Source organism: Sphaeramia orbicularis, chromosome 8 (assembly GCF_902148855.1).
Source record: "Sphaeramia orbicularis chromosome 8, fSphaOr1.1, whole genome shotgun sequence".
NCBI classification, from domain to species: domain Eukaryota; kingdom Metazoa; phylum Chordata; class Actinopteri; order Kurtiformes; family Apogonidae; genus Sphaeramia; species Sphaeramia orbicularis.
This window is the reverse complement of record NC_043964.1, coordinates 34,772,392-34,795,735: the sequence shown is the minus strand read 5'-3', so window position 1 is coordinate 34,795,735 and position 23,344 is coordinate 34,772,392. Positions and strand designations below refer to the sequence as shown.

General features: G+C 35.5%; 1 protein-coding gene and 5 gene segments (V, D, J or C); all 6 read left to right on the top strand.

Annotated features, from left to right (window-relative positions):
* Positions 1–414: 414 nt before the first annotated feature.
* On the top strand, positions 415–925 carry LOC115424012 (Ig heavy chain V region 914-like). The segment is given in 2 exon segments: positions 415–511; positions 601–925. Coding segments are annotated over 2 exon segments (366 nt in total).
* Positions 926–1,982: 1,057 nt separating this feature from the next.
* On the top strand, positions 1,983–2,489 carry LOC115424837 (immunoglobulin heavy variable 3-30-like). The segment is given in 2 exon segments: positions 1,983–2,069; positions 2,161–2,489. Coding segments are annotated over 2 exon segments (411 nt in total).
* Positions 2,490–3,389: 900 nt separating this feature from the next.
* Positions 3,390–23,344, top strand: part of LOC115424836 (uncharacterized) — a 353,136-nt gene continuing 333,181 nt past the window's right edge. The window contains exons 1-2 of the mRNA XM_030142238.1: positions 3,390–3,463; positions 3,549–3,846. Of these exons, the coding sequence (XP_029998098.1) occupies positions 3,409–3,463; positions 3,549–3,846 (353 nt within the window). The 5' untranslated portion in view covers positions 3,390–3,408. The remainder of the gene's footprint in view (positions 3,464–3,548; positions 3,847–23,344) is intronic.
* LOC115423883 (Ig heavy chain V region XIG14-like) lies at positions 9,946–10,499 on the top strand. The segment is given in 2 exon segments: positions 9,946–10,097; positions 10,195–10,499. Coding segments are annotated over 2 exon segments (345 nt in total).
* LOC115423888 (immunoglobulin heavy variable 3-48-like) lies at positions 11,992–12,838 on the top strand. The segment is given in 3 exon segments: positions 11,992–12,040; positions 12,126–12,426; positions 12,823–12,838. Coding segments are annotated over 3 exon segments (366 nt in total).
* On the top strand, positions 22,022–22,571 carry LOC115423861 (Ig heavy chain V region 5A-like). The segment is given in 2 exon segments: positions 22,022–22,117; positions 22,214–22,571. Coding segments are annotated over 2 exon segments (393 nt in total).

The following is a 23,344-nucleotide window of genomic DNA, read 5'->3' as shown; positions in this document are numbered from 1 at the left end:
AAATAAAAAAATTATGATTTATAATTAATCTTTAGAAATAACAAGCAACATGTACTTTTTGCTGTAAGTGATCATAAATGACATCCCTGTTACTAATTTTCCACAGCAAGTATAAAATAAAATATTCATGGATGTTATGTAGATTATACAGATAGATTTAAAATGTTATTGGGTAATGAATCCAAAAATAGTAATAAATGTTAAATGAAATAAAATAAAACAATAAAATCCTCATGATCACATAAATAACACATTTCAATAAAACAAATAATCTGGAGGAAGTCTTCCAAATGTCTTTCCCAACAGTGTGATTCATGGTGTGTTTCTGTTGTGGAGGAGGAGTTAATGCAAAACTGTGATCTCCACCATCTTTTCATATACGTACATGAAGAGTGAAGGACAGAGACTAAATAACTGACATACACACTGACTGGACAGAGACAACTGGCTTTTACAATGGTCCGAACAAAACAGTTGTTTGGTTTTCTCATCCTGACTATCTTCCTGGCTGGTAAGGACCATGAAAGCTTCACTGGAAAAAATCCCACTCACAGAAATGTCAGTTTTCCTCTTTCTAAAGATTTGTTCAAATATCTGTAGGTGCTGATGGTCAAACACTGACTGAGTCTGAATCAGTGGTGAAAAGACCTGGAGAATCACACAGACTGACCTGCACATATTCAGGGTTCGGTGGCAATATTGATACATCTTGGATCAGACAGGCATCTGGAAAAGGACTGGAGTGGATCGCTTACATCAGTAGTGGCAGTGTTAGCATTTACTATTCCCAGTCAGTCCAAGGCCGTTTAACCGTCTCCAGAGACAACAGCAGAAATCAGGTGTATCTGCAGATGAACAGCCTGAAGACTGAAGACTCTGCTGTTTATTATTGTGCACGAAAGCCACAGTGACTGAAGTTGGTGGAGCAGCTGTACAAAATCTTGTATTGTTCATCCTTGCTGCACTAACAACTATTGCACGTCACATTATAAATCTATAAATTAATGATAATGAATTAAAATAATATATTTATGTATTTCATCACATTAGAGCACAGTTACACCTTAAATGATAAAACTGTACCCCACAGTTAAAAGCACAATCATAAATTTGTACGATAGAAAAAAAAACATAATAGATGTGTATGATGTGGAAAATTAAAAAAAAAAAAATCATGCATTTTTTAGTCATTATCTTTCATTGCTCTCCTTAACATGAAAACAATTATTATATTGTTTTAGTTTAGTTTATTTCGAATATGTAGCAAAACAAAGTAATCTTACTTAGTCCTTAGAAATTAAACAGATAGCAAGAAATTATAGAAAAAAACAACTTATACATATACATGAAAGCAAAATATGACTTCATTTGCACATTCAAAAAGGAGTGGGAGGAAGTTTAATTTATTTAATCCCACCCCTTCTCCACACAACAGTCTATCCTTTAGCTTCCTATCAGCATAATATATGAAAAATCAAGTCCCTTGGAATTTTTGGTTTTACTTTACCAGGGAGATAATATGATCAATCATGTGTGTTGTTGGTTTGTTTGTTTATTAATGGTCGGCAGAATTACACCAAATTTTTTATAAAATTTGCTGGAAAGGTAAGGCATGGGCCTAGACCAGACCAGATCCAATGAAATGAGTAAATCCTGGAGACTTTTTTCACAAATATTGTAACAAAATTGCAGTTTTGACTGAATATGGAGTCATATGGAGAAATTTCATATACTGAACTGAAAAATAAATTGACATTCAACATAATTTGCGAAATAGAATGGTATAGTGGTATTCATAAATTTTATCACTGAAAATAAAAAGAGAAAAAAAAAAATCAAATCAAGATCAAAGGAACACATATTTAGTAATATAATTCAATTTAAATAACACACCAGCATTACATGAGCCACTCCCTCATCATGACACCCTGATGCAAATCTTCAGTCTGTACAGTGTACTTCTGTCCATCTGACTGGTCTGTACTCCATGTGGAGCGTCAGACGTCACATCTCCAGCTTCAGGATGATGAACACACTCACTCTGCTGCTGGTTTCCTTTTCTCTGTCCTGTGAGTTCCACTGACTCTTAGCTCTTCCACTGCTCAGTCAGTCAGAGCAGATACTTTTTCTTACAATTCCTCACTTCTTTCTTCTCATCAGGTTGCACTGGTCAGAGGATGGAGTCCATTCCTTCCAGTTCAGTAGTGAAAAGGCCTGGGGAGACTCTCAGTCTGTCCTGCAGAGGATCCGGCTTCACATTTAGCTGTTGTGGTATGAGCTGGATAAGACAACCTGAAGGGAAAGGACTGGAATGGATGGGACTAGTTTATTACGATGCCAGTGGAACAGACTATGCCAACAGTGTACGAGGACGAATAGAAGTTACCAGGGATAACAGCAACAGCATGGTGTATCTGAGACTGTCCAACCTGAAGCCAGAGGACTCTGCAGTGTATTACTGTGCAAAGGAGTCACAGTGGTTGGAGTAAACAGAGAGGCTTGACAAAAACTCCTAAAAGTGTTTCAACAAAGACCTCTAGGGGGAAGTAGATGAGATGAAACTAAAGAGAAAAGGGAGGGTTCTATCCAGTTCATAGGCCTATTTTTTCACATCTGTCTTTTTGTTACACATCTTCTTAGGAAAAGTTTAGTTTTACTTTATTCAGATAAAAATAAATAAATAAATAAACACATGCAGACACACTGTCAAAGAAACAGCTGGTAACACTTTACACCATTGCTCAATGATAAATAAAGAGAATAATAGATACATAATAGTGTGGTAATAGTTTGGACAAGCATGATAATGTATTAAAATCATGTATTTATTACTAAAGTAAAAACCCCTGATAGTGAAAACTCATGGTAACTACAATATTGTAAAAAGTGTATCTTCTTTTATGTCATAAACATTCCTTTTGGTTTGTTTATTATTACTATTTTTCCATTTTAATCATGCTTTTACAGTGATGTGGGTTGACACATTTTTTCATCAGGGTGTCAAAATACAGCACATGTTTAACAATAAACAGTTTGCATGAACTATTACATATTTTGCTATCTTTTTTTAAAATTTTCAACAATAAATGTTAGTTGATTTTCATACTTGTTCAAATTTGACATGTTACATATACTGAATAGAAAAAGAAATTGATGTTCAATATAATTAAAGTCAAGGAAATAGAATGACATAGTGGGATTCATAAACTATGTCACTGAAAATAAAAAAGAAAATAAAGATCAAAAACAGACTTTTCTCATGGTCGGATTCATGGAGTTTTTCTGAAGAGGAGGAGTTAATGTAAAACTCTGATCTCCTGTTTCTCCTCCTCTTTACTTTAAAAATGAGTCACAGAGACTAAATGACTGATAAACACACTGACTGGACTGAGACAACTGGCTTTTACAATGATCCAAACTAAATATTTGTCCGCTTTTCTGATCTTAACTCTTTTCCTGGCTGGTAAGGATGGTAAAATATTGACTGTAAAATGACATGATCATGTGATGAGTTTTCCTGTAACTAAAGACCTGTTAAATATCTGTAGGTGCTGATGGTCAAACACTGACTGAGTCTGAATCAGTGGTGAAAAGACCTGGACAATCACACAGACTGACCTGCACATATTCAGGGTTCAGTAGCGATCACTGGAACACTTGGATCAAACAGGCACCTGGAAAAGGACTGGAGTGGGTCGCTACTATCACTAGTGATGGTGGCAGCACTTACTACTCTCAGTCATTTCAAGGCCGTTTCACCATCTCCAGAGACAACAGCAGAAAGCAGGTGTATCTGCAGATGAACAGCCTGAAGACTGAAGACTCTGCTGTTCATTATTGTGCACGAGAGACACAGTGACACAGGAGGGAGAAACACTGTACAAAAACCTACTGTCAAAAAAAAAACAAAAAAACAAAAAGGAATCATAGAATTTCCATAACCTTTACCACCCTATAGTTTCTTAAAAAAAAAAAAAAAAAAATTGGGGATAATGTTAACATGTGTGCCTCATGTGTTCAAATAAATGTTGATGACACAATTCCACATGAGACACAACATGAAATGTAATATGACAAATATTGGATCAGATTACCTGCAGGAAAAAGACAGCAATGAATTGGAATAAACTTTGATCTCCTATTATAAAGACCCAATGAAAAAAAAATTCAATGTCAATTTAGACACTGAAAATAAAAAAGCAACTCTAAATGGGCAGAATATATATGTCTGCAGACAATGCTGTGGGCTCAAAGAGACATAGTGATACAAATCATCAGTAGACCTGAAGAAAAGTTTTCTTTTGAGTAGAAAAACAATAACATGAATCCATCAGAGAAGGACCCTGAGACAATTAATAATTCATAACAAATCAACAAACAGAACAACATCCACAAATACATTTTGGTTTTCTATTTAAAAAAAAAAAAAATCAATATACTGTGAAAATGACTATTTTTTCAGTTTGCTTCTGCTTTTAAGGCTTTTTTAGTTGGTCCTTTGTGTCAAATTTAAATGAAAGATAATTTATTGAAAGGGTTTTTCACTGATATGTAAATGAAGTTCATTATGCGTTGACTTATAATGAAGTGAAGTGTGTTTGTGTCAGTCAGAGGAGATCCCTTCAGTTCATCTTCATCATCAGTCATGTTCTCTGTAGCTCTGATACTGCTGTTGGCATCTGGATCCTGTGAGAAACTTTCAGTGGACTGACTTTACTAAACACATGGTAAACATGTATCAGTCAGATGAATGATGGAGAAAATGTTGGTTTGTGTTTCCACAGGTGTGTACAGTATAGACCTGATCCAGCCAGACTCAGTGGTCCTGCAGCCTGGACACACTTTGACCATCAGCTGTCAGGTCTCTTATTCTCTCAGCAGCCGTCGTACAGGTTGGATCCGACAACCTGCAAACAAGGGACTGGAATACATCGTGAGCATGCATACTGGACACCCCATAGTCTATAAGGAGTCTTTAAAACACAAGTTCAATATAGTTGCAGATTCTTCACACCAAACAGTGACTCTAAATGGACAGAATATGCAGCCTGAAGACACTGCTGTGTATTACTGTGCAAGTGAGACACAGCAACACAAACCATCTGTAGACCTGAACAAAAACCCCTCAGAGTGAAAACCATGAATCCACCACAAGAGGAGCCCTCACACCATTAATGAATACAAGATCATTACACACTTCACATGTTTCATAGCTGATTATTCAGAATAAATAAATACCTTCAGTTTGCAGATGATCATCTAACCTTTTATATATCTGCTATTTATTATATACGTTTGATGTGTTCTTACCAATTAAAATATTCACCATTCACTGTTTAGAGAGTAAAAATGTACCCAAATTCTTGATTCTTTGGTGTTTGCCTGTCAGCTTAAGAAGTGACTTGTAAATAATGATGAATACAAATAAAACCTTTGAAAAGTTTTGTTTATAATTATCTGACATCCTGCAATTTACTTAACATAATATGTGTTGTTAATTCTTTGCTTTTAGTGTAATATTGTGAAACTTGATGCAAAATACATCATTACTCATAAAGTTGGAATAATTTAATTTTCAAACACATTCCTCCTTTTATTTTCACTTATACACTCCAGTAATCACCTCTGACCAGGTACAATAATTACATACTGAGTCCTGGTTCCACTTTATCTATCAAGAATAAATCACATTGTCACAATCATTTCCAGAGAATAAAAAAAAAAATAATAATAATAAAAAATACCTTAATGCATAACAGTGTATTACAGAATTAAAGGTCTAGTGTAAAAACATGGAATTTCAGGGTCAAAATTACTGACATCAAGCATGAATTTAATAAAATCTTACTTCATAAAACAAACAACTAATATTAAACTGCTAATTATAAAACAAAAATATTTCTGATGACTATGATGACAACAGTACTCCAGGTTTTATCCACTCTTTGAGGAGGAGTCAATGCAAATGCAGATATCCTCTCTTTTAAAATATGACTGCAGAGGCCAAGACAGAGACACACAGTTTAACATGATGGACTATAGGACAGGACTGATACTGTTAACTATCTGCTGGGCAGGTGAAGTGCTTCACCTTTTCTCAGATCAGTTTATTTAGTTATAAATGCACAGAAAGTCTCATGAGTTTATTTGTGTCTTGAACAGGTGTTGATGGTCAGACTCTGACTGAATCTGAACCTGCAGTAAAAAGACCTGGACAATCCCACAGACTGACCTGTTCAACATCTGGATTCACATTCAGCAGCTACGTCATGAACTGGATCAGACAGGCTCCTGGAAAAGGACTGGAGTGGATCGCTTTTATACACACGGGCAGTACTTCGACTTATTACTCCTCATCAGTCCAGGGTAGATTCACCATCTCCAGAGACGACTCCAGCAGTAAACTTTATCTGCAGATGAACAGTCTGAAGCCAGAGGACACAGCAGTGTATTACTGTGCTCGAGGAGACACAATAACAGACAATAACAGGGAAGTCATACAAAAACTACTTCCTTATTCCAAACCAGCTCTGGAACTTTCATTTACAATACTGATCATAATGATTATTGGTTATTGTTGTCAGTGATTCTACTCTGGAGAATTTAGTCACTATTTAAAGTTTTAAACAAAATAGCTTTGTGTTTTTCTTGAAAATTTCGTCTTACAAGTTGCAAAAACATCTGCCATATTGAAAAATTTTTTTTGAAGTAACTGCAGTTCAAATAATTTCATGAATGTTGCGTTAAAAAAAAGTTGTAATTTATGATTTCTTGTCCCTTAGACTACAAGAAACATTTCTCTTCAGCTGTAACTGTTAATAAAGTATGTTTCTGTCACTGATTTTCTACAGCATGTTATATAAATATGTATGGATGAATTAATTACCTCCGCCAAGGAGATTATGTTTTTGCCAGGGTTTGTTTGTTTGTTTGTTTGTTTGTTTGTTTGTTTGTTTGTCGGTCCGTTAGTGTGCAACATAACTCAAAAAGTTATGGACAGATTTGGATGAAATTTTCAGGGTTTGTTGGAAATGGGATAAGGAAGAAATGATTAAATTTTGGTGGTGATCGGGCGTGGGGGGGCCCACGGGGGGGGGGCACTGATCAGCCTTGGCGGAGGTCTGCGCTCTCCGAGTGCTTCTAGTTTGTCTGTCTGTCTGTTTGTCTGTCCGTTAGTGTGCAACATAACTCAAAAAGTTATGGACAGATTTTGATGAAATTTTCAGGGTTTGTTGGAAATGGGATAAGGAAGAAATGATTAAATTTTGGTGGTGATCGGGGGTGGGGGGGCCCACGGGGGGGGGGCGCAGACCACAGAATTTCATCAAAATCAGTCCATAACTTTTTGAGTTATGTTGCACACTAACGGACAGACAAACAGACAGACAGACAGACAAACAAACCCTGGCAAAAACATAACCTCCTTGGCGTGGGGGGCCCACGGGGGGGGCCACTGATCAGCCTTGGCGGAGGTCTGCGCTCTCCGAGTGCTTCTAGTTATTACAGGAATGGCCAAGTTGCATGTGAAACAAATAAATCCAAAGTGTTAATATTGTATTACTGTGCAAGCAAGTCACAGCAACATAAACCATGTGTAGACCTGAACGAAAACCCCTCAGAGTGAAAACCATGAATCCACCACAAGAGGAGCCCTGACACCATTAATGACTACAAGATCATTTCACTTATTTCACACATGTTTCTTTCATACAATCATTTCTTTCTTTTCTTTAAACATTCGCATATTGACTAAATCATATAATTAAAAAATGTATCAGCAACACACTTCATTCAAGAAAAATCACTGTTATATAAAGTTGTTTTTGTCTGTTTATTCTTTTTGTTTTGAGAGTCTTTGACATCCTGGAATTTATGTTTCAAAATATGTGTGGTTGATTCTACAGCTTTGTGCAGTTGATGCTGGGTTTTGGAGAATACCGTGTGAATTAGCACTAAATTTCAGTGATAAATAAATCAATTACTTTTCATGAAAAAAACATGTTTGGTCCAGTTGCAACAGAGATGCAGTTCAGTTTCTGTTTTGTTGTTGAGGAGGAGTCAATGCAAAATATTCATTGTCACCCTTTAAATGTGTAACTGCAGAGACGACAAACAGTTCAACATGATGGACTATAGGACAGGACTGCTGCTGTTAACCGTCCTCTGGGCAGGTGAAGACATACACTGATGTTAAGTCTTCAAATACTTTCTGACTTTGAGTAGATGACTGTTTCATTGTTATTTAACAGGTGTTGATGGTCAGACTCTGACACAATCTGAACCTGCAGTAAAAAGACCTGGACAATCCCACAGACTGACCTGTACAACATCTGGATTCACGTTCAGCAGCTACTGGATGGCCTGGATCAGACAGGCTCCTGGAAAAGGGCTGGAGTGGATCGCTGTTGATAACAGTGGTGGTTTTAACTCCTATTCCCAGTCAGTCCAGGGTCGCTTCACCACCTCCAGAGACAACAGCAGAAACCAGCTGTATCTGCAGATGAACAGTCTGAAGACTGAAGATTCTGCTGTTTATTATTGTGCACGAGGCCCACAGTGACTGGAGTTGGTGGAGCAGCTGTACAAAATCTACATACTGAACACAGTCACTGACACAAAAAATACAATGAGTTCAAATAAAGTTTTATCACATAACCAGAATATTACAAAGTCTTCTTAAGCAACATATTTTTAGCAACGTATTTTAAAGAAAATAAATGACATGTAGAAAAGTGAATGAACATGTTAAATTTAACCGTTAAAGGCCTAGAACTTTTTTTGTGATAACTTCCAAGTGAAATTTTCTCTACATTTAATCTTTCCAAAGTGATTTATCACCATTTATTACAGTAATATCTCCTGCATTTTGCATTTTCAGTGTAAATCAGGTATTTAGAATATGCAGCCTGAAGACACTGCTGTGTATTACTGTGCAAGAGATCCACAGTAACACATATCAGTAGACACCCTGAACAAAAACCCCTCAGTGTGTGGAAAAAAAGAAAATAATAACATGAATCCACCAGAGGAGGAGCCCTCAGATCATTAATAAATCCAAAATGAATGAATTTATTTTGAAAAAATGAATTTACAAAAAAAAGAGGTTTATTTTTCAGAAGCGTCACTTCTTCCTCTCACAGTGTTTTTCATCCAGGTGCATTTTCCTTATACTTAAACAGTTTCACTAAATAAATGCTCTTATGTGTCTCTTTTTGTTAGTGAATTTATGTTTGTAGATGTGAAGTAAAAATACCGCTCATCAGAGTAAAGAGGAGTATCAGAAACAGATGGATCCTATGTGGATCATATTGTATTACTTTACTGATCTTTCTCTAAGAATTTATATAAATATACCACAAGTATTATTATGTATTATAAATTAAACTGGGTATTTTGTGCTTTAGGTATGTTATACATGTGCAGTACATTGTGGTAATCTGGGAAATAGATGAACCTGATAGCCAGTGGTCCACTGGTTCTTATTTGAGGGCTGATATGATGATGTCATGTGGACATTTCTGAAAAAAAGAAATTGGAGAGAAAAGAGGAAAGTTATTTTTTGGTTTTCATTTGTCAATTGAAAGGATAACTTTTTGATTCTAGAAAGTTGCAGTTAGAGGTAAAACTGTTGACATATCAAACTGTGAAATACCTAAATCCACAATCTGTTCAGAGCCACTGAGGAGCTTCATCATGACCAGACCTGGAGGGAGTTTCATCTCTTCCAGTACATTTTCACCTAAAAAATATGACAAGGCAGTGGCTGTGTTGGACACATGCATCAGAAATGCCATCCACTGACTATTTAACACAAAACTAGATGATCTTTGCCACAAACCATGACTTTCCTAACTCATGAAATGATCTTTTAAACTGACAAACATCATATGTGTGAATGGCAGCACTAATCCAAATAGTTTCTTTCCATTTCACAAAGTTAGGTCCCATAGTTCACAGCGGAAGGGGCAGGACTTCAGCTCTCTATAAACACTGATATGATGCTGTCGGCTGCAGCAGAAGAAGAGAAGCTCCCATCAGATCAGCTTTAATCTCAACCATGATCTGTGTAGCTCTGCTGCTGTTGGCTGCTGGATGCTGTGAGTCTCACTGAGGCACAGACACTGACACTATGATCACAGCTCACTGTTCACTGCTATTACACCCACTCAATGTTCAACATGTTTTCATCCACAGGTGTGAAGTGTGAAACGCTGACACAACCAGCCTCTGTGACTGTGCAGCCAGGTCAACGTCTGACCATCACCTGTCAGGTCTCTTATTCATTGGACAGCTACTACACAGCTTGGATCAGACAGCCTGCAGGACAAGGACTGGAGTGGATTGGAATGAAAGCCACTGGAGGTTCATATTATAAAGATTCATTGAAGAACAAATTCAGCATTGACCTGGACACTTCAAATAAAATAGTGACTCTGAATGGACAGAATATGCAGCCTGAAGACACCGCTGTGTATTACTGTGCGAGAGATCCACAGTAACACATATCAGTAGACACCCTGAGCAAAAACCCTTCAGTGTGAAGAAAAAAAAGAAAATAATGACATGAATCCACCAGAGGAGGAGCCCTCAGACCATTAATAAATCCAAAATAAATTTACAAACAAAGAAGAGGTTTATTTTTCAGAAGCGTCACTTCTTCCTCTCATAGTATTTTTCACCCAGGTGCATTTTCCTTATACTGAAACAGTTTCACTAAATAAATGCTCTTGTGTGTCTTTATTTTGAGTGAATTTAAATGTTTGTAAGATGTGAAGCAAAAGAAATGTTTATCAGAGTAAAGAGGAGTATCAGAAACAGCTGCATCCTATGAGGATCATATTGTATTACTATACTGGTCTTTAAGAATTGATATAAATATACCACAAGTATTATTATGTATTATAAATTAAACTGGGTATTTTGTGCTTTAGGTATGTTATACATGTCCAGTACATTGTGGTAATCTGGGAAATAGATGAACCTGATAGCCATTGGTCCACTGGTTCTTATTTGAGAGCTGATTTGATGATGTCATGTGGACATTGTCGAAAGAATAAAATTGTAGAGAGGAGAGAAAGAGAGAAAAGAGAAAAGTTATTTTTTGGTTTTCGTTTGTCAATTGAAAGGATAATTTTTCAAATCCAGAAAGTGTCAGTTTGTGTTTAACTGTTGACGTATCAAACTGTGAAATACCTAAATCCATAATCTGTTCAGAGCCACTGAGGAGCTTCATCATGACCAGACCTGGAGTGATTTTCATCTCTTCGAGCATATTTTCACCTAAAGAAGCTGCTGTTCAGTCAGTTGTCCAACTACTTTTGAGCCAATGAAAACTGAGGGACTGTGTTTAAAATGATTGTAATTTCAAAACCGTTATTGCTATATTTTTGTTAAACCCCTTAAGTTAAAGCTGAAAGTTAATATTTCAGTCACCTCTTGATCATGTCAAGTTCTCTGCTTTTTTTCCTTCAAATGTTTTTTTTTTTTTAATGTTTACTATTACATCTTTTTCTTCTAATATTATTTCAAACACTGTGCAATTGTGGTAACTTCTAAAGTTGTTGTCATTACATTGTTTTTCATGTATTTGCTCCTTTATTTTATTTGATTTTAATCTGGCATGATGTTCAAAAATGATGTTTCCCTCAATGGGATTGCTAAGTGAAATAAATTAATTAATAAAATTAGGTTTATTTTTTTTATTTAACTGTATGATCATGTACCTCATCTTGAATACAAAATTGTTTCATTCAGTTGAGTCATATCGCTGCAAAATAATTTCTTTTTAACATTGAACACACAGTTGGTCTCTCCTGTATCTATACTGTATCTTTGTCTTTGGTTTGACTTATTAGATCTGTGTTTTGGTCCTTGAGTCCAGTTTAGGGTCTCTCATATCTGTGAGGAGGAGTCAATGCAAAACTCAGATATCCTCCTCCTCTAAATATCTGAGTGCAGAGAGGACAGAGAGCAGAGGACACATAGTTTAACATGATGGACTATAGGACAGGACTGATACTGTTAACTATCTGCTGGGCAGGTGAAGTGCTTCACCTTTTCTCAGATCAGTTTATTTTAGTTATAAATGCACAGAAAGTCTTATGAGTTTATTTTTGTCTTGACAGGTGTTGATGGTCAGACTCTGACTGAATCTGAACCTGCAGTAAAAAGACCTGGACAATCCCACAGACTGACCTGTACAACATCTGGATTCACATTCAGCAGCTACCAAATGAGTTGGATCAGACAGGCTCCTGGGAAAGGACTGGAGTGGATCGCTTATATAGATATAGCCAGTTCTCTGATCTATTACTCCTCATCAGTCCAGGGTAGATTCACCATCTCCAGAGACGACTCCAGCAGTAAACTTTATCTGCAGATGAACAGTCTGAAGCCAGAGGACACAGCAGTGTATTACTGTGCTCGAACAGACACAATGACAGACAATAACAGGGAAGTCATACAAAAATTACTTCCTTATTCCAAACCAGCTCTGGAACCTTCATTTACAATTCGGATCATAAAGATCATTGACTATTGTTGTCAGTGAATCTACTCTAGAGAATTTAGTCATTATTTAAAGTTTTAAAGAAAATAGTTTTGTGTTTTTCTTGAAAATTTTGTCTTTCAAGTTGCAAAACATCTGCCATATTGAAAAAAAATCTTTGAAGTAACTGCAGTTCAAATAATTTCACGAATGTTGCGTAAAAAAAAGTTGTAATTCATGATTTCTTGTCCGTTAGATGACAAGAAACATTTATCTTCAGCTGTAACTGTTAATAAATAATGTTTCTGTCACTGATTTTTTACTGCATGTTATATAAATATGTATGGATGAATTAATTATTACAGGGATGGCCAAGTTGTATGTGAAACAAATAATTCTAAAGTGTTATTGTTATTTTACTGTGCAAGCGAGTCACAGCAACATAAACCATCTGTCGACCTGAACAAAACCCCCTCAGTTTGAAAATCATGAATCCACCACAAGAGGAGCCCTCACACCATTAATGAATACAAGATCATTTCACTTATTTCACATGTTTCTTTCATACAGTTATTTCTTTCTTTTCTTTAAACATTCACATATTAATTATATCATATACTTAAAAAATTTATCAGCAACACACTTTATTCAACTAAAATCACTGTTACATCAGGTTGTTTTTGTCATTTTATTCTTTTTGTTTTCAGATTCTTTGACATCCTGGAATCTATGTTTCAAAATGTGTGTGGTTGATTCTACAGCTTTGTGCAGTTGATGCTGGGTTTTGGGGAATATCTTGTGAATTAGCACTAAAAGTCTGTGGTAAATCAATTACTTTTCATGAAAAAAAAACATGTTTGGTCCACTTATAACAAAGATACAGTTCAGTTTCTGTTTTGTTTTTGAGGAGGAGTCAATGCAAAATATTCAGTCACCCTTTAAATGTGTAACTGCAGAAACGACAAACAGTTCAACATGATGGACTATAGGACAGGACTGCTGCTGTTAACCGTCCTCTGGGCAGGTGAAGATATACACTGATGTTAAGTCTTCAAATACTTTCTGACTTTGAGTAAATGACTGTTTCATTCTGGTTGAACAGGTGTTGATGGTCAGACTCTGACTGAATCTGAACCTGCAGAAAAAAGACCTGGACAATCCCACAGACTGACCTGTACAACATCTGGATTCACATTCAGCAGTAAACTTTATCTGCAGATGAACAGTCTGAAGCCAGAGGACACAGCAGTGTATTACTGTGCTCGAGAACACACAATGACAGACAATAACAGGGAAGTCATACAAAAACTTCTTCCTTATTCCAATCCAGCTCTGGAACTTTTATTTACAACACTGATCATAATGATCATTGGTTATTGTTGTCAGTGAATCTTATCTAAAGAATTAACTGAATATTTAAAGTTATAAAACAAAGAGTTTTGTGGTTTTCTTGAAATTTTTGTCTTGCAAAAAATCAGCTAAATCTTTCAAAAAAAAAACAACAACATTTAAATCAATGTAGTTAAATGTGTTTTTTTTTTTTTTAATTTATCATGTATTAAAAAAATAAATAATTAAATATATATATATATATATATATATATATATATATATATATATATATATATATATATATATATATATATATATATATGATTTCTTGTCCCTTGGACTACAAACAACATTTACTTTCCTCATTAAGTGATAAGAAATAATGCTTCTATCACTGATTTTTCATTTCACTTATTTCACACATTTCTTCCCTACATTCATGTCATTCTTTTCTTTAAACATTCATACATTAGTTATATCACATACTTAAAAAAAGTATCAGCAACACACTTTATTCAAATAAAATCACTGTTACATCAGGTTGTTTCTGTCATTTTAGTCTTTTTGTTTTCAGATTCTTTCCCATCCTGGAATTTATGTTTCAAAATATGTGTGGTTGATTTTACAGCTTTGTGCTGATTCTATGTTTTGGGGACTATCTTGTGAATTAGCGCTACAGTTCAGTGATAAATAAATATAAAAATAAACCACATTTCATGAATGTGACAAATGAATAAATAAATAAATAAATAAAAAACACATTTGATAAATACAAAAACACTAATATACTTAAACGCTTAACAGCGTTTAAGTATATTAGTCTGGTACATTGTTATGTATTATATTCAGCACTGTGCAAAAGTCTTTGATCACTTTTAGCTTGGTTGTTTTTGCAAGGTAAAAATATAGCATAAATATGAATTCTTTAGTGTATTTAGGTACAACAAAAAATACCATAAATGCTGTCACAGTATTAAAAATACATGAAAAATCCTGATTAAATAGCTTCTTCAGGCAAAGTCAGTATTAAGTGGGACCTCTCTTCATCAAAGCAGACCAAACAATAACAAACATCCAACATGCATGACATGAAACCTGGTGTAAAACAACAGATGATTAGTGCAGTAAAACTCATATTATCTGAACAAAAGAGTTAAAGACATGTTAAAACCAAGAATCTTTATGTAATGCTATTTACATATTTCTGGGAACTGCATATGTCTGATCATTATAACTTTGCTAAAACAACAAGATCTAATGGTAAGACCTTTTCACATCACTATAGACAGCATTTTCAGTTAAAATACATCTTTGTATCAATATATGTAAATGTTTTGACAAATATCCATTAATTAGTGAATAGAGGGATTTTGGACAGTAAGGATATTAATATTCATATTACAGAACTTTTTGTTGGGTGAAATGCTGCCAAAAATGTGGATGTTTTACATATTGTGACTGCTTGGGTAACGGTGGGTGAATGTTTTGCATTTGACCTTTAGATCAGCTGATGCAAACTGTGATACTGCATTTGCAAACAAAGAAAGCAGGGCATTTTGTGATTTGGTTGTGATTTCAATCGGTAAAATTTGTATATGTCAGCATGTGAACATAGCACAGTGTCCTCTTCAGCCAGTTTCACATTGGTCAAAATTTAGCCTCTATTTTGATGAAGTTCACACGTTTCTATATATATACAAATACATACAAATTTAATAACTCATTATACTGTCAGGTCAAATAGACTGCAGGTAAAACAAGAGCTCAAATGTTCTACATGCTGTATATTTTGGTAAATGAAGTGCTATGTTCATTTAGTCACATTAAAATACTCAAGTAACAGAGCAGAAATCAGCCCCAGGCTTTATTTTACCCTCAACTTTCTTAGGAGTAGACTAGGTTGATAAGAAATACTGAGTTAGAAAGAATCAAGTATCAGCCAGCGTTACAGCTGAATAGCCAATGTATAAACACATGTGACGACATTAAACTATACCTGTTTGCCATTCCATGAGCCACTCCCTCATCATGACACCCTGATGCAAATCTTCAGTCTGTACAGTGTACTTCTGTCCATCTGACTGGTCTGTACTCCATGTGGAGCGTCAGACGTCACATCTCCAGCTTCAGGATGATGAACACACTCACTCTGCTGCTGGTTTCCTTTTCTCTGTCCTGTGAGTTCCACTGACTCTTAGCTCTTCCACTGCTCAGTCAGTCAGAGCAGATACTTTTTCTTACAATTCCTCCCTTCTTTCTTCTCATCAGGTTGCACTGGTCAGAGGATGGAGTCCATTCCTTCCAGTTCAGTAGTGAAAAGACCTGGGGACACTCTCAGTCTGTCCTGCAGAGGATCTGGCTTCACATTTACCTGTTGTGGTATGCACTGGATAAGACAACCTGAAGGGAAAGGACTGGAATGGATAGGGGTCGGACATACTCGTGCTAGTAGCAACAGCTATGCCAGTAGTGTACAAGGACGAATAGAAGTCAGTAGAGATGACAGCAACAGCATGGTGTATCTGAGACTGTCCAACCTGAAGCCAGAGGACTCTGCAGTGTATTACTGTGCAAAAAACACACACAGTGACACAAACAGTCAGTAGAGCTGAACAAAAACTCCTCAGTGCCTGAACATGTGTTACATGAATCCACCAGAGGAGGAGCCCTTACACCACTAATGAGTTTAAAGTCAACTTCAACCTCCTTCTGGGAATTATAGCAACAGTAAAGTGTGTGTTTTGTTTTTGTACAGAAAATTCAAAAATGTTCAACTACTTTTTAAGAACATCCAAAAAAAAAAAAAAAAAAAAAGAAAAGAAAAGGTGTGACAAATGTGATAGTCAAAAATGCAAATTAAAAACTATGATTTATGATTAATCTTTAGAAATAACAAACATAATGTACTTTTCATTGTAAGTGATCATAAATGACATATCTGTTATTAAAGTTCCACAGAAAGTATAAAATAAGATATTCATGGATGTTATGTACGATAGGTATAGCTTTAAAATGTTATTGGGTAATGAATCCAATAATAGTAATAAATGTTAAGTGAAATAAAATAAAACAATAACATCCTCATGATCATATAAATAACATATGTTTCAATAAAACAAATAATCTGGAGGAAGTCTCCCAAACCTCTTTCCCAACAGTGTGATTCATGGTGTGTTTCTGTTGTGGAGGAGGAGTTAATGCAAAACTGTGATCTCCACCATCTTTTCATATACGTACATGAAGAGAGAAGGACAGAGACTAAATAACTGACATACACACTGACTGGACAGAGACAACTGGCTTTTACAATGGTCCGAACAAAACAATTGTTTGGTTTTCTCATCCTGACTATCTTCCTGGCTGGTAAGGACCATGAAAGCTTCATTGGAAAAAATCCCACTCAGAAATGTCAGTTTTCCTCTTTCTAAATATTTGTTCAAATATCTGTAGGTGCTGATGGTCAAACACTGATTCAGTCTGAATCAGTGGTGAAAAGACCTGGAGAATCACACAGACTGACCTGCACATATTCAGGGTTCAGTAGCAATTATGCTACATCTTGGATCAGACAGGCACCTGGAAAAGGACTGGAGTGGATCGCTTACATCAGTAGTGGCAGTGGTAGCATTTACTATTCCCAGTCATTTCAAGGCCGTTTCACCATCTCCAGAGACAACAGCAGAAAGCAGGTGTATCTGCAGATGAACAGCCTGAAGACTGAAGACTCTGCTGTTTATTATTGTGCACGAGAGACACAGTGACTGAAGTTGGTGGAGCAGCTGTACAAAATCTTGTATTGTTCATCTTCGCTGCACTAACAACTATTGCACGTCACATTATAAATCTATAAATTAATAGTAATGAATTTAAATATATTTATGTGTTTCATCACAGTACAGCACAGTTGCACCTTAAATGATAAAACTGTACCCCACAGTTAAAAGCACAATCATACATTTGTACGATGGAAAAAAATAATAGAAGTGTATGATGTGGAAAATTCTAAAAAAAATTCCATACATTTTTCATTCATGTCTGGGGCCTATAAAAGACCGTCAGTGCTGTCACCACCAGTAAAATAAAGAAAAACTGTACTCCTTATACAATTGGCAAGTTTGATTATCCCAGAATGCACTGGGTGACAGTAATGCCACTCTACACAAGTCTCCCCACAACAAATGCTCTTTATTATGGAGTTTAAATGAGGAAACTGAAGAAGAGGAGTTTTTTTTTCATTGCTCTCCTGAACATGAAAACAATTATTATATTGTTTTTAGTTTAGTTTATTTCAAATATGTAGCAAAACAAAGAAATCTTACTTAGTCCTTAGAAATAAACAGATGATAAGAAATTATAGGAAAAAAAAAACAACTTACACATATACATGAAAGCAAAATATGACTTCATTTGCACACTCAAAAAGGAGTGGGAGAGTATAACTTATTTAATCCCACCCCTTCTCCACACAACAGTCTATCCCTTAGCTTCCTATCAGCATAATATATGAAAAATCAAGTCTCTTGGAATTTTTGGTTTTACTTTGCCAGGGAGATAATATGATCAATCATGTGTGTTATTGGTTCGTTTGTTTATTAATGGTTGGCAGAATTACACCAAATCTCTGATTAAATTTGCTGGAAAGGTAAGGCATGGGCCTAGACCAGACAAGATCTAGTGAAATGGCTCAATTCTGGAGACTTTTTCCACAAATATTGTAACAAAATTGCAGTTTTGACTGAATATGGAGTCCTGGCATGGCTATGATAATAATAAAAAATAAATAATAAATAATAAAAAAAATACAGTAAGAAACAGAAAAATATTAGAAGCACACAATAAAGAAGAAAAATACACCCAATAAAATAAAATAATTAATGAATAACGCACATACCTTCATCTTTGGATGTTGTGGCATCTTTGTGAGAAGAAACAGCCAGGTATTTAAGTAAAGCACCTAATGAAAAAAAAGGTAACACTCATAAATCACGACTATAGGGCAGTAGTTGACTATCAGGATTATTAGTAAGTTTATTATTTACAAAAAAAGTACTTAAACATTATATCACTAGATGTAACTAACAGAACTACTAATGGCAGATTGCCCTGTAAGTTCCACAATCAAGACAGTTTTAACAATGAAAACATGACATTATGAGAGTAGAAACAAAGTGTGTAAATGGGTCATTGCACTGAAAGTCACTAACTGTCCGATTTCATTCAACTGGAATTTCTGTTTTTGTTACACACATCTATAGGGATGTTCTTAAGTTGTTCCTAAGTTACTGTGCGTATTCTTTTACACAACTGCATTTCCCTTTTTTGTCATTTCAATTGGACAGATATCGGGTATTTCACCGTCCATCCTGGTGGCCCCTCTCAAGCCCTGGGCCCAAGGAAACTGCGTAGTTCACCTACTGTGCTCTTCATGAGCCACTGCCTCATCAATAAATGTTGATCAAACAATTCCATGGGCATTTTCATACTTGTTTAAATGTGTTAGAGACATTTCATATACTGAACAGAAAAATAAATTGACATTCAACGTAATTAACGAAATAGAATGGCTTAGTGGTATTCATAAATTTTATCACTGAAAATAAAAAGAGAAAAAAAAAAAATCAAATCAAGATCAAAGCAACACATATTTGGTAATATAATTCTATTTAAATATCACACCACTATTACATGAGCCACTCCCTCATCATGACACCCTGATGCAAATCTTCAGTCTGTACAGTGTACTTCTGTCCATCTGACTGGTCTGTACTCCATGTGGAGCATCAGACGTCACATCTCCAGCTTCAGGATGATGAACACACTCACTCTGCTGCTGGTTTCCTTTTCTCTGTCCTGTGAGTTCCACTGAATCTTAGCTCTTCCACTGCTCAGTCAGTCAGAGCAGATACTTTTTCTTACAATTCATCCCAACTTTCTTCTCATCAGGTTGCACTGGTCAGAGGATGGAGTCCATTCCTTCCAGTTCAGTAGTGAAAAGGCCTGGGGAGACTCTCAGTCTGTCCTGCAGAGGATCCGGCTTCACATTTAGCTGTTGCAATATGCACTGGATAAGACAACCTGAAGGGAAAGGACTGGAATGGATAGGGAGAGGAGCCTCTGATGCTAGTTACAACAGATATGCCAGTAGTGTACAAGGACGAATAGAAGTCAGTAGAGATGACAGCAACAGTATGGTGTATCTGAGACTGTCCAACCTGAAGCCAGAGGACTCTGCAGTGTATTACTGTGCGAAATACACACAGTGGTTGGAGTAAACAGAGAGGCTTGACAAAAACCCCTAAAAGTGTTTCTTCAAAGACCTGTAGGGGGCAGTAGATGAGATAAAACTAAAGAGAAAAGGGCAGGTTCCATAAACACATGCAGACACACTGTCAAAGAAACAGCTGGTAACACTTGACATCGAAGCTCAGTGATAAATAAAGAGTGTAATAAATACATAAATAGTGTGGTAAGAGTTTGGAAAAACATAGTAATGTATTGAAAACATTTGCATTTATTTCTTCCTACTACTACTCCATTTTACAATGTTATTAAGATGATGGGTTTGACAGTGTTGTTCTGTATAGTGTCAAAAACACATCCAATGTTTAACAGTAAACTGTTCACATTAATAATTAATTGATTTTGATAATTCAGAAAAAAAAGTACAGTTTATATGAGTGGATTTTTGTACTAGTTCATGTATATTAAAAAGATACTTCATATACTGAATACAAAAATAAACTGACATTTAGCACATTGAAACTCAAATATATAGAATAGGGATATATTCATGGATATATTAAAAAATATATAATTGGAAACAAAACAAAAAAAATAATGATCAAAAACAGACTTTTCTCATGGTCTGATTCAGGGAGTTTTTCTGAAGAGGAGGAGTTAATGTAAAACTCTGATCTTCTGTTTCTCCTCCTCTTTATTTTAAAAATGAGTCACAGAGACTAAATGACTGATAAACAAACTGACTGGACTGAGACAACTGGCTTTTACAATGATCCAAACTAAATATTTGTCCGTTTTTCTGATCTTAACTCTTTTCCTGGCTGGTAAGGATGGTAAAATATTGACTGTAAAATGACATGATCATGTGATGAGTTTTCCTGTAACTAAAGACCTGTAAAATATCTGTAGGTGCTGATGGTCAAACACTGACTGAGTCTGAATCAGTGGTGAAAAGACCTGGACAACCGCACAGACTGACCTGCACATACTCAGGGTTTGATAGCAATTACTGGAACGCTTGGATCAAACAGGCACCTGGAAAAGGACTGGAGTGGGTCGCTACTATCAGTGATGGTGGCAGCACTTACTACTCTCAGTCATTTCAAGGCCGTTTCACCATCTCCAGAGACAACAGCAGAAAGCAGGTGTATCTGCAGATGAACAGCCTGAAGACTGAAGACTCTGCTGTTTATTATTGTGCACGAGAGACACAGTGACACAGGAGGGAGAAACACTGTACAAAAACCTACCGTCAAAAAAAAAAAAAAAAAAAAGAGGAATCATAGAATTTCCATAACCTTTACCACTTTATAGTTTCTTTAAAAAAATAAAAAATGGGGATAATGTTAACATGTGTGTCTCATGTGTTCAAATAAATGTTAATGACACTATTCCACATCACATGAGACACAACATGAAATCTAATATGGCACATCTTGGATCAGATAACCTGTAGGAAAAGGACAGCAATGAATTGGAATGAACTGTGTTGGATATTTCTCCTATTATAAACACCCAATGAAAAATAAATCCAATATCAATTCAGACACTTAAAGGAAAAAGCAACTCTAAATGGGCAGAATATATATGTCTGCAGACAATCCTGTATCACTGGGCTCAAAGAGACATAGTGATACAAATCATCAGTAGACCTGAAGAAAAGTTTTCTTTTGAATGGAAAAACTATAACATGAATCCATCAGAGGAGGAGCCTGAGATAATTAATTATTTATAACAAATCAAAAAACAGAACAACATCCCCAAATACATTTCGGTTTTCTATTTAAAAAAAAAAAAAAATCAATATATTGTGAAAATGACTATTTTTTCAGTTTGCTTCTGCTTTTAAGGCTTTTTTAGTTGCTACTTTGTGTCAAATTTAAATGAAAGATAATTTATTGAAAGGGTTTTTCACTGATATGTAAATGAAGTTCATTATGCGTTGACTTATAATGAAGTGAAGTGTGTTTGTGTCAGTCAGAGGAGATCCCTTCAGTTCATCTTCATCATCAGTCATGTTCTCTGTAGCTCTGATACTGCTGTTGGCATCTGGATCCTGTGAGAAACTTTCAGTGGATTGACTTTACTAAACACATGGTAAACATGTATGAGTCAGATGAATGATGGAGATAATGTTGGTTTGTGTTTCCACAGGTGTGTACAGTATAGACCTGATCCAGCCAGACTCAGTGGTCCTGCAGCCTGGACACACTTTGACCATCAGCTGTCAGGTCTCTTATTCTCTCAGCAGCCGTCGTACAGGTTGGATCCGACAACCTGCAAACAAGGGACTGGAATACATCGTGAGCATGCATACTGGACACGCCACAGTCTATAAGGAGTCTTTAAAACACAAGTTCAATATAGTTGCAGATTCTTCACACCAAACAGTGACTCTAAATGGACAGAATATGCAGCCTGAAGACACTGCTGTGTATTACTGTGCAAGTGAGACACAGCAACACAAACCATCTGTAGACCTGAACAAAAACCCCTCAGAGTGAAAACCATGAATCCACCACAAGAGGAGCCCTCACACCATTAATGAATACAAGATCATTACACACTTCACATGTTTCATAGCTGATTATTCAGAATAAATTAATACCTACAGTTTGCAGATGATCATCTAACCTTTTATATATCTGCTACTTCATTATTTACATTTCATGTGTTCTTACCAATTAAAATATTCACCATTCACTGTTTAGAGAGTAAAAATGTACCCAAATTGTTGATACTTTGCCTGTCAGCTTAAGAAGTGACTTCTAAATTAATGATGAATACAAATTAAACCTTTTAAAAGTTCTGTTTGTAATTCTTCCCTGACATCCTGCAATTTGCTTAACATAATATGTGTTGTTAATTCTTTGCTTTTTGTTTAATATTATGAAACTTGATGCAAAATACATCATTACTCATAAAGCTGGAATAATTTAATTTTCAGACACATTTCTCTTTTTATTCTCATTCATATACCCAGTAATCACCTCTGACCAGGTACAATAATCACATACTTAGTCACAGTTCTACTTTATCTGACAAGAATGAATCACATTGTCATAATCATTTTTTGAGAAGAAATAAAAATATCATAAAAATAACTTAATGCGTAACAGTGTATTACAAAATTAAAGGTCTAATATAAAAACATGGAATTCCAGGGTCAAAATAACTGACATCAAGCAAGAATTTAATAAAATCTTTCTTCATCAAACAAACAAGTGATTATTAAACTGCTAATTATATAACAAAATTATTTCTGATGACCATGATGACAACATT